General features: G+C 44.1%; 1 protein-coding gene across 1 annotated transcript in view; it reads right to left on the minus strand.

The window, feature by feature from the left end:
• Positions 1 to 4,089: 4,089 nt before the first annotated feature.
• Positions 4,090 to 12,500, minus strand: part of LOC311100263 (hormonally up-regulated neu tumor-associated kinase homolog A-like) — a 26,032-nt gene continuing 17,621 nt past the window's right edge. The window contains exon 10 of the mRNA XM_084141105.1: positions 4,090 to 6,807. Coding sequence (XP_083997231.1) covers positions 6,038 to 6,807 — 770 coding nt within the window. The 3' untranslated portion in view covers positions 4,090 to 6,037. The remainder of the gene's footprint in view (positions 6,808 to 12,500) is intronic.

Raw genomic sequence — 12,500 nt, forward strand, 5'->3', positions numbered from 1 at the left:
TCTTATATTATTGCTTACAGTTTACAAGTCTCTAATGTATACAATATACACTAAACCTTAGGAACAGCTGCTCTTTCCAAGACATTTAACCAGACACTCTTATCCAAAGCAACTTACAGAAGCAATTAGGGTTAAGTACCTTGCTCAAGGGGCACATCGTTTTCACCTCGTTGGCTCTGGGAGTCAAACCAGCAACCTTCCAGTTACTGGCCCAATGCCACGCAGTCTGACCAGGTGAGTCCAGGTGAAAGCTATGATCCCTTAATGATGTCACCTGTTATATCCACTTCAATCAGTGTAGATGAAGGGGGAGGAAGTCAGGTTAAAGAAGGATTTTTAAGCCTTGAGACAATTGAGACATGGATTGTGTTATGTGTGCCATTCAGAGGGTGAATGGGCAAGACAAAAGATTTAAGTGCCTTTTGAACGGGGTATGGTAGTAGGTGCCAGGCGCACTGGTTTGAGTGTGTCAAGAACTGCAACGCTGCTGGGTTTTCCACGCTCAACTGTTTCCTGTGTGTATCAAGAATGGTCCACCACCCAATGGACATCCAGCCAACTTGACACAACATGGGGCCAGCATCCCTGTGGAATGGTTTTTACACCTTGTAGAATCCATGCCCAGATGAATTGAGGCTGTTCTGAGGGCATAAGTGGGTGGTGCAACTCAATATTAGGAAGGTGTTCTTAATGTTTTGTACACTTAGTGTATATCACATAACCTCTGATCCGTTGATTCTGTTAAGCCTTCTAATTCAATAGAAATATTAGCCCATGTACCGTCTCTTTGGCTGCAATTACACAGATATCCTAATTCTGATCTTTTGCCCAATTATTGGCAAAACATCTGATCTGATTGGTCAAAAGACCAATTAGTGACAAAACATCTGATCTGATTGGTCAAAATACCAATTAGTCGCAAAACATCTGATCTGATTGGTCAAAAGACCAATTAGTGGCAAAACATCTGATCTGATTGGTCAAAAGACCAATTATTGGCAAAACATCTGATCTGATTGGTCAAAAGATCAGAATTAGGCTGCCAGTGTAACTGCAACTAGATAGAGTGTAAGTTAATATATTGTACAATATGTCATGTTTGATGAAGTCAGCTGCTGGTCATCCTAATCTATGTTAAACATAATTTTCGTTTGATTCTCCAAAACCCACTACTAGATCATAATAAGGCGGCTCCACACTGATCTCATAATTTTTTCCTGAATCTCTAATGTATGCAAAACCTAAATCTTCTTTTGATTATCCCTATCCATTAGAAAGATCCAATGGGATCATTAGACATGTCTGCTGCCCTGTGTGTGTGTGTGTGTGTGTGTGTGTGCGTGTGTGCGTGTGTGTGTCAGCATACAGTAGGTTAATGATCCATTTTTCTCAGACACAAAGGCAGTTAGTCCCAGCCGCTCTGTCACCCTGCCCAGCCCTGAGAGAGAGCGAGAGAGAGCGAGAGAGAGAGCAAGAGAGAGAGAGAGAGAGAGAGAGAGAGAGAGAGACCTAAAGCTTTGGCAATGTAAACCTTTAATAAAGCCCAGATTGAATTGAATTGAAAGAGAGAGACACAGAGAGAGAGAGAGATAGATAGAGGGAGAGATAGAGAGAGAGATAGAAAGAAAGAGAGAGATAGAGGGAGAGAGAGAGACATATAATTAAACATGCCAATTACGATCTGGCTAAAAATACTTGAATCAGTTATAGAACCCATTGTCCTTTATGGTTGTGAGGTCTGGGGTCCACTCACCAACCAAGAATTCACAAAATGGGACAAACACCAAATTGAGACTCTGCATGCAGAATTCTGCAAAAATATCCTCTGTGTACAACGTAAAACACCAAATAATGCAGAGCAGAATTAGGCCGATACCCGCTAATTATCAAAATCCAGAAAAGAGCCGTTAAATTCTACAACCACCTAAAAGGAAGCGATTCCCAAACCTTCCATAACAAAGCCATCACCTACAGAGAGATGAACCTGGAGAAGAGACCCCTAAGCAAGCTGGTCCTGGGGCTCTGTTCACGAACACAAACAGACCAGAGCCCCAGGACAACAACACAATTAGACCCAACCAAATCATGAGAAAACTAACAGATAATTACTTGACACATTGGAAAGAATTTACAAAAAAACAGAGCAAACTAGAATGCTATTTGGTCCTAAACAGAGAGTACAGTAGTGGTCAAACGTTTTGAGAATGACACAAATACTAATTTTCACAAAGTCTGCTGCCTCAGTTTTTATGATGGCAATTTGCATATAATAAAGCCATAAATAGCAGTAGCATTAATCTCACCATTGCTGTTTAATAATGAGAAAGTGACCAAAAACCTGGTTTATTTTTTAATGGAAGGATTTGTATGGAAAAGCCTAGTTGAAGCCAGCATTAGACGTTGTCATCCACATAATAATCGCACGTGGTTTTACCGCAACAGAGTAGCGCAACACACTTCAATTGAAGCAGCGGGAAACACACGAAAGTGGCCACATCTCTCACTAAAACTGATCAAAAATAAAATCATAGATCATTATAAGGGAGCAGGAGATCTTATAAATTGGCTACAATAATTACAAGGACTTTTCAAGCACCAAATTGAGGAAGTGTCAGATTTTCAATCCAGCACTTGAATTTCTGAGCTCCAAATTCAACTTCAAGTAGGCAACTTGTATTGTTTAAAAATGCAGGTGTAACATGGGAAACTAAATGTATTTGTCATGTTATTTCATTACCAGATCATATTGTGAATAAACCCACTGGGCTATGTAATAATTTGTCATTATATCCAGAATAATGAATAGGAAGAGCGTTGGGTGTTGCGCAATAGTCTATCCTACACAATTGTGCACAGTAGACAAAAACATACGAAAACATGAACTCGTCGCCTTGATGCTTTCTTTGTTATAACTAAGGACACCCTGCTTTAAATGAAGCCGACAACAACAGATTATCAACCTTAATTCGCTCGGGATCCAACGTGGATCCAGACACAACTGTCTTCACCGGTGTAACAAATGCGACACCAAAATAATCTGAACATTCCTCACCAACAACTTTTTTTTCCAGCACTTGGGCCGTTGTTGCATCGCATGCGCTATCACAACAGCTGTCATTCAGAAAATTCCTTCCTGGATCAGATGATGATGATGTGTGAACTGTGAAAATATTATGGAGTAATTAAACAGCTTGGCACCAAATGCGCATCCAACAAGTATCATGCATCATTATTGAAGAACCACATTAATGAGTGTCAATGTAGGTTTTAAGTATCACGGTAATGTGACACTTTCGATTACAGGCATTCCATTTTTCAATCACATTTATTATTTTGAACTTGTGTGCCAATGAACACTGTTTTCTCCACTTCTCCCCCCCCCCCCCCCCCCTCCCTCTTTCCTCCCCCATCAACCCGCACAGCAGGGAGCTGTTTTTTCTGTGTGTGGTGTGTTGTGTATGTCTCACAGAGCTTTGGGGACCTTTGTCTGGTCGGAGGGCGGTGTTACGGAGAACGGTTTATGGAGGAGACCCGGGTGCCATGGCAGAGTGGATTAACAGTGTGTGTGTGTGTGTGTGTGTGTGTGATTGTGTGTGTGGTAGTGCCAAGGGGTCGTTCAGCTGTCGTGTTGGTGTTCATGACTCCCACAGGAAATGGATACGCCATGTGTAGGGAGGGTGAGGGTGTGTGTAGGGAGGGTGAATAGGGTCAGGATTGTTTCCCATCTTGCTGGGAGTGAGTGATAGTTCACGTTCTCCTTTTGGGAAAGAGACCCAGGCCTTTGTTTAGGACTTAGTAATGTAATATTTGATCAATATGTTGTTTTATTGTTTGCGATGTATACGTTTGATTATTTGGTTTATATTTATATAAAACTGGTTTATTTTGGCAAAGTATTTGAGAAATGTTCAATAAAGACTGAGTATCGTACACACACACACACACACACACACACACACACACACACCGTTTGTCTACGGGCATGCCCTCAGACAGGGCAGCAGGTGCAGAAAAAGGATCAGACAGAGACTTAATGGATTTAGTATAAATATTTAAAATATTTTATAAGCCATCGTAAAAATCTCTCGACACTCAAAAGCAAAAAGCACTTCATTACAAAAGCTTACAAAAGAACCTCCTCGATTTCAAGTCCGTCCATTTCAATCTCAATATCGACAAAAAAACAACATTTCATATTTTTAAAAAAGTTCAAAAGTTTTGACATTTACTTATTCAAATCGGTATTAAAACGGTTTTGCATGCAAGTTGACAGATATGAAAGACATTCTATCTCAGCACTGTGAAGCCTTGTGTACATGGAAACATCTGCTAGTCCAATACAGTCCTGGTGAATCTATGGTGTGACAATGTCAAACGTTACAGTCAGTATGAATAAGAACACAGGAGTAGTTTAAATCATGGAATACAGAACACTAGAATCCATCATCGGAACATTTAGAAGACTGGAATCATACAGTATTTTTTATTTACACAGCAAACTGTCACGGCAACAACACCATCGTTTCCATTCCTTCAGAAAGCACCTTGGCAATACCGCCGTCACAGCAGGCAGAACACACACTTAGTAGTATTGCACAAACTACAGGCAGTATCACTTAAGACGACGTGCAGTGATCCTAGTAGTTCTGCCCCCCCCCCTCCCCCCTCCTCCTCCTCCTCCTCCTCCTCCTCCTCTTCCTCCTCCTCTCCTCTTCCTTCTGTTTCAGTCCGAGGCAGGGTAGGGTTGGGTTGTGTTGCAACACTCAACAAGTCATCGTAAATGCTTTGACACTTTTATAGAACATGTCTGCCTCAACAGGTAGATCTGCTAACAGAGACCGAGGTCGAGTCCCTAATGGTATCCTTTTCCCTTTATAGTCCATAGGGCTCTGGTCAAAAGCAGTGCACTCTGTAGGGAATAGTATACCATTCGGGACACGCCCTAGGACTGGCTCGTATACAGTTAAACTGTCATATGGAATGATGTATATTTCCACTGTTATATCATTTAGAACCTGATTACACAACAGGTTGACAGTTGGGCTCAGAACAGTAACGTATAGGTCTGCAGGGAAGTCAGAGCAGTGAGTGGGTATGGAAGGATATGTGACTGGCTAGGAAACATACTATCGCTAGGATTCTGCGGTGTTGGGTTCAGTGGAACACTATTCACTGTGGATTCCATAGAATTAGAACTTATTCTGATTCTATGGTAGAAGCCATCATTGACGTCAGGTTCCGTTGGAATGAAACTATAGCGAACATTCTACTGATAAACCACAGATCATAGAATGTTTGTTTTAATGAACGTAACAGCAATAAAGATCAGCCTGGTGTTGGTATTGCAACTATGTGGCTAAACACACAACCACAGTAATGTCGACCTCAAGTGACCTCCTAGAATAACACAATGACGTAACAGTCTTCCAGGGAAATCAGCCCCTGTTGTTGTAGGTTTGGTTTACAATAGTTAGATTATACAGCGACTTCCACTGTAAAAACCATATCTTCATCTCTGTGTGTGTGTGTGTGTGTGTGTGTGTGTGTCACTCAGCCCTCTCTCACAACACAATATGTAACAACGACAGGTAAAACTCTGACACTGTGGAGCTTTACTTCACATGTTCCAGTCACTGGAGTCACAAGTTGTCTTCACAAAGGCCTTTTACCAGCAGAAACAATCGTTGACAGTACAAAGTGTGTCATTTTCATTTAATTTCAATCCAACTTTAGTCTTCAGTGTTCTATTTTATAGTCTTTCACTCCAACAGCCAGAGTGTCTCTGTGTATCTAGAGTCATAGTGTCGTCATGGTGACTGCCTCTGCAGAGGACAGGTCACAGGTCAAAGTTCACAAAAGTTCCAAGGCCGCTCAGGAAGTACCACACCCACTTCCTGCCCCAAACAGGACGCAGGAAGAAGGATCGAGATCCAAAACTGTATGAAACGACGACAACTCGTTTTATAGTGCACTAACTTTGGACCAGAGCCACATCCTGGTCTTTGATCATCGTCGTTGTCCCGTTACCCACAATGCTTCAGCAGAGGGTCTTAAGTGCCCCGGAGGCGCAGAGCAGCGTCTGCATGTGGTAGGGGGGCGGCGACACCAGATCCTCCTCCACCGCTTGCTCCGCCCTGAAACTGAATGGCTGGAAGGGGACCTTCTTCTTCAGGATCTGGCCGATGCCCATAGAAGGGAACTTACTGCCGCGGTGATGGGGGCTGTCTGGCTCAACGTTGCCCCCGGAGGATGGCGGACTAAACGCAGATGACGGGTTAAGCGGGGAGAATGCTGATTTGGGCGGGGAGAAGGCTGAACCTCCTGGGGGGCTGCCGAAGGTGCTGGGGGGGCTACCGCTGGTGTCTGACCCAAACCAGTCACCCGAGTTAAAGGAGGACTTTTTGGGCTGGGGGTTGACGATGAGCACAGGGGGGCTGGGGATGGTCGCCTTTTTTAAGTAGGAGGAGTCAGGGTGAAAGGCGGAGACGTGTCGCGGAGGAGAGAAGGTCCCATTGGTCAGTTTGTACCAGGGCGTGGCCGAGGCAGGAACCACAACGTCGTCGATTGGCTCGGCTTTGGAGAGGGAGTCGTAGGAGTGCATGCCGATTGGAGAGGGAGCAGGGGGGGCGGGGATGTGGTCCGGGCTGGTATTGGCCGCCTGGAGAGTTTCGAGGCGCCTGATTGGCTGTGGCGTGCGGGGGAAGAGGGGGTGGATCTCCAGGTATTCCATGGAGGACGAGGCGACGGTGCCGGACGGGGCGAGAGGAGAGGCGCGGTGGAAGTTACCTGTCACCGCTCGCAGAAGAACTGAAAGAGAGAGAGAGAGAGAGAGAGAGAGAGAGACAGAGAGAGAGAGACAGAGAGAGACAGAGACAGAGACAGAGAGAGAGAGAGAGAGAGAGAGAGAGCGTGAGAGAGAGAGAGAGCGTGAGAGAGAGAGAGAGAGACAGAGAGAGAGACAGAGAGAGAGACAGAGAGAGAGAGAGAGAGAGAGAGAGAGAGAGAGAGAGAGAAAAGGGAATGTTAATGTCAACTGTCACTACAGACCACATTCTATAACATAAGTGTTACCCTCTGGGCTGACATGTATCCACCTGACCTGGGTTGAAATACATGTGTATCTGAGTATCTGGTATAAAAAAAAACTTTTTCTGTGTATTTGGGTATTTTCAAATACACAGCCCAAAACAAGTACTTTTTTTTTGTATTTTAATGGTTATTTGTAAAAACCAAATATTCATTGCATTTAAGAGGATTTTCAAATACTTATTTCAAATACTATTTCCAAATTCCTGGGTAAATGCATGGGAGTGTATTTGAGCCAGTGTATTTAAATTGTTCATATACTTTTTAAGTGTTTTTCCAAATACATTACAATTTTCGACTACTTGTCTTTTCAAATAAAATATATCTGAATAATTACTTCGGGAATGTATGTGAAAATAATTGGATGTTTGAAATAGTATTTGAACCCAGGTCTGATATCCACACAATGGCTGTCTTTATACTGCAAAATAACATAATTCAGTCCATTACATCACATAACCCACAGAATGTAGTTTTATCCGTCTCTCTCCACCCCAAAACAAACACAACTCTAACTGTAAGTCTTCCCCAGTGCTAAGCCTAACCCATTCATATATTATCCCTACATCTGCCTCTGAAAACAGTACAGAACACTAGAGAACAGTACAGAACAACAGAACAGTAGAGACCAATAGAGAACACTAAAGAACACTAGAGAACATTACAGAACAGTAGAGAACATTAGAGAACACTAGAGAACATTATAGAACAGAAGTCTTTAGTGTGACTGTGTGTAGTAACTGTCTTTAGGGTGACTGTGTGTAGTAACTGTCTTTAGGGTGAGTATGTGTAGTAGCTGTCTTTAGGGTGAGTGTGTGTAGTAGCTGTCTTTAGGGTGAGTGTGTGTAGTAGCTGTCTTTAGGGTGAGTGTGTATGGTAGCTGTGTTTAGGGTGAGTGTGTGTAGTAGCTGTCTTTAGGGTGAGTGTGTGTAGTAGCTGTCTTTAGGGTGAGTGTGTGTGGTAGCTGTCTTTAGGTTGAGTATGTGTAGTAGCTGTCTTTAGGGTGAGTGTGTGTAGTAGCTGTCTTTAGGGTGAGTGTGTGTGGTAGCTGTCTTTAGGTTGAGTATGTGTAGTAGCTGTCTTTAGGGTGAGTATGTGTAGTAGCTGTCTTTAGGGTGAGTGTGTGTAGTAGCTGTGTTTAGGGTGAGTGTGTGTAGTAGCTGTCTTTAGGGTGAATGTGTGTAGTAGCTGTCTTTAGGGTGAGTGTGTGTGTGGTAGCTGTCTTTAGGGTGAGTGTGTGTAGTAGCTGTCTTTAGGGTGAATGTGTGTAGTAGCTGTCTTTAGGGTGAGTGTGTGTGTGGTAGCTGTCTTTAGGGTGACTGTGTGTAGTAGCTGTCTTTAGGGTGAGTGTGTGTGGTAGCTGTTTTTAGGTTGAGTGTGTGTAGTAGCTGTCTTTAGGGTGAGTGTGTGTAGTAGCTGTCTTTAGGGTGAGTGTGTGTGTGGTAGCTGTCTTTAGGGTGAATGTGTGTAGTAGCTGTCTTTAGGGTGAGTGTGTGTGTGGTAGCTGTCTTTAGGGTGACTGTGTGTAGTAGCTGTCTAGGGTGAGTGTGTGTAGTAGCTGTCTTTAGGGTGAGTGTGTGTAGTAGCTGTCTTTAGGGTGAGTGTGTGTAGTAGCTGTCTTTAGGGTGAGTGTGTGTAGTAGCTGTCTTTAGGGTGAGTGTGTGTAGTAGCTGTCTTTAGTGTGAGTGTGTGTAGTAGCTGTCTTTAGGGTGAGTGTGTATGGTAGCTGTGTTTAGGGTGAGTGTGTGTGTGGTAGCTGTCTTTAGGGTGAGTGTGTGTGTGGTAGCTGTCTTTAGGGTGACTGTGTGTAGTAGCTGTCTAGGGTGAGTGTGTGTAGTAGCTGTCTTTAGGGTGAGTGTGTGTGGTAGCTGTTTTTAGGTTGAGTGTGTGTAGTAGCTGTCTTTAGGGTGAGTGTGTGTAGTAGCTGTCTTTAGGGTGAGTGTGTGTGTGGTAGCTGTCTTTAGGGTGACTGTGTGTAGTAGCTGTCTAGGGTGAGTGTGTGTAGTAGCTGTCTTTAGGGTGAGTGTGTGTAGTAGCTGTCTTTAGGGTGAGTGTGTGTAGTAGCTGTCTTTAGGGTGAGTGTGTGTAGTAGCTGTCTTTAGGGTGAGTGTGTATGGTAGCTGTCTTTAGGGTGAGTGTGTGTAGTAGCTATCTTTAGGGTGAGTGTGTATGGTAGCTGTCTTTAGGTTGAGTGTGTGTGGTCGCTGTCTTTAGGGTGAGTGTGTGTGTGGTAGCTGTCTTTAGGGTGACTGTGTGTAGTAGCTGTCTAGGGTGAGTGTGTGTAGTAGCTGTCTTTAGGGTGAGTGTGTGTAGTAGCTGTCTTTAGGGTGAGTGTGTGTAGTAGCTGTCTTTAGGGTGAGTGTGTGTAGTAGCTGTCTTTAGGGTGAGTGTGTGTAGTAGCTGTCTTTAGGGTGAGTGTGTATGGTAGCTGTCTTTAGGGTGAGTGTGTGTAGTAGCTATCTTTAGGGTGAGTGTGTATGGTAGCTGTCTTTAGGTTGAGTGTGTGTGGTCGCTGTCTTTAGGGTGAGTGTGTGTAGTAGCTGTCTTTAGGGTGAATGTGTATGGTAGCTGTCTTTAGGTTGAGTGTGTGTGGTCGCTGTCTTTAGGGTGAGTGTGTATGGTAGCTGTCTTTAGGGTGAGTGTGTGTGGTCGCTTTCTTTAGGGTGAGTGTGTGTGGTCGCTGTCTTTAGGGTGAGTGTGTGTAGTAGCTGTCTTTAGGGTGAGACAATATAATATATATTTGTCAGGAGGGAGAAATACACTACATGGCCTTCAAACACTACATGTGTTTCATTAGTGGATTCAGCTATTTCAGCCACAACCGTTGCTGTCAGGTGTATAAAATTGAGCACACCGCCATGCAATCTCCATAGACAAACATTGGCAGTCGAATGGCCCGTACTGAAGAGCTTAGTGACTTTCAATGTGGCAGCGACATAGAATGCCACCTTTCCAACAAGTCAGTTCGTCAAATTTCGTCAAAGCCTAAGATCACCATGCGCAATGCCAAGCATCGGCTGGAGTGGTGTAAAGCTCGCCGCCATTGGACTCTGGAGCAGTGGAAACGTGTTCTCAGGAGTGAAGAATCACGGACGAATCTGGGTTTGGTGGATGCCAGGAGAACGCTACCTGCCCGAATGCAGAGTGCCAACTGTAAAGTTTGTTGGAGGAGGAATAATGGTCTGGGGCTGGGCTGGGGTTTTTCATGATTCGGTCTAGGCCCCTTAGTTCCAGTGAAGGGAAATCTTAACGTTACAGCATACAATGACATTCTAGACGGTTCTGTGCTTCCAACTTTGTGGCAACAGTTTGGGGAAGGCCCTTTCCTGTTTCAGCATGACAATGCCCCAGTGCACAAAGCAAGGTCCATACAGAAATGGTTTGTCGAGATCGGTGTGGAAGAACTTGACTATCCTGCACAGAACCCTGACCTCACTAATGCTGTTGTGGCTGAATGGAAGCAAGTCCCCAGCAGCAATGTTCCAACATCTAGTGGAAAGCCTTCCCAGAAGAGTGGAGGCTGTTATAGCATCAAAGGGTGGACCAACTCCATATTAATGGCCATGATTGCGGAATGAGACGTTCGACGAGTCAACAGAGGGTGACTTGGGAGAGAGAGGGGGAGAGAGAGGGGGAGAGAGAGAGGGGGAGAGAGAGGGGGAGAGAGAGGGGGAGAGAGAGGCGGCTGCAGCCAGAACAGGCCTGTACAGTTTTTAAACACTGTATCAACAGATCTACTCAGCTATGCCAGTAAAACGTCTAACCTCTAGTAAAATGCAAATATACTGTCCTAGTAATTTGGGTACCTGAGGCTGAGTTACGCAGTTCTTCTCTCTGTCATAACATGCAAATAAATACACTACTGTTCCATGGCCTTGCCCAGGGGCATTCAAATGTTACCCTACGAGGTCTTGATTACTGCTGCTTTTTGTAACAACGACGCTGTGCGTCGAGAAGCAGGTGCAGGTGAAACGTTTAATAAAACAACAAACGTGAACCGAGACCAGCGTAACCGTGGCGATATAGCACGGACACGGAAACAATACCGACTGAGGAATGAACGTGAGGGAGGGACAGATAAAGGGGAGGTAATGAGGAAGGCAATGGAGTCCAGGTGTGAATCATAATGATCTGCAGGTGCGCGTAATGATGGAACGCCAGGTGTGCGTAATGATAAATCCCAGGACCGGCGGTTAGTATTCCGGAGACATCGTACGCCGGAGGGAGCAGGGTGTAGACTTGACAGCTTTTCTGTTCTACCTGATAATTATTGCACCCACCTGGTGTCCCAGGTCTAAATCAGTCCCTGGCTAGAGGGGGACTATGGAGAAAATGCGGTGGAACTGGCTCCTCCTTCGTGCTAAGTTCTGCAGCCATGCTAGCCTTTGTACAACACCATCTTCACGTAAATAAACGTTCTGCTAGTATAATGTACATTCTGTAATAACTGGAGAAGATCACACCGGTGTGATGATACACTGCACATAGGAACACAAGGGCCCATTTCAAGGTACGCCCAGTACTATGCTGGCTGTGTGTGTTTGTGTGTGTTGTGTGGTCTCACCTCTCTTATGGGGATGAAAGGATGGGAGGGGTGGAGGTATGGAGGGGTGGCATCTAGGGTTGGGCGGTATCCAGATTTCCATACCTTCATACCGTGCCTTTGCCGTCCCGGTATATACGGTATTACCGGTAGTGCACACAAGGGGCGCTATTTTTTTTTTCAAAGGAAGAAAATCCCCAAAAAACGTCACTTACCAGAATGCTACCAAAATGCTAACAATGCTAGGTAAATGCTAACAATGTTAGGTAAATGCTAACGAGCGCATGCCAACATTTACTACTAGGCCAGACAATCCAGCTCATAGTTATGCAAGTATCTCAAAACGCACGCTAACGTTAGTCACTTAGCTAACATTAGCAAGTTAGCAAAACCCAGATGGAGAGAATTTATTTGGCACATTTTAGATAGTTAACTTATTAGTTAGAATATATATAGCTGGCAAATATTAGTAGTGAATTTAATACAACTTGATCATTTCACTGAAGTTTCACTGCAGGAGTGACTCACCTCACAAAGCTCCCATTTAGCTCATTGTGCTTCTTTGTAAACAAACGCATGTGACTGGCTCAAACCGCTGTTTTGGGAAACTAGTACCGGTAAGCTTCATAATGAAAAAGCATCATAATGAAAAATTACCTAATGGGCGAAATAATGAACGCGATCTGCTTTATCTATTACCTAGTGCACAAGTTGACTGCAAGTATTTATTTAAAAAGTACTAATATTCAAAGGCCAAAAAACGTGACTTACCAGAATGCTAACAAAATGCTAACAAGTACTAAGGAATCCTCACAGAGAATGCTAACTAAATGCTAACGAGCGCATTGCAAACATTTTGTACAGTTTCTGA

The sequence above is a fragment of the Coregonus lavaretus genome (assembly GCF_964263955.1).
Source record: "Coregonus lavaretus genome assembly, chromosome: 24".
Lineage (NCBI taxonomy): Eukaryota > Metazoa > Chordata > Actinopteri > Salmoniformes > Salmonidae > Coregonus > Coregonus lavaretus.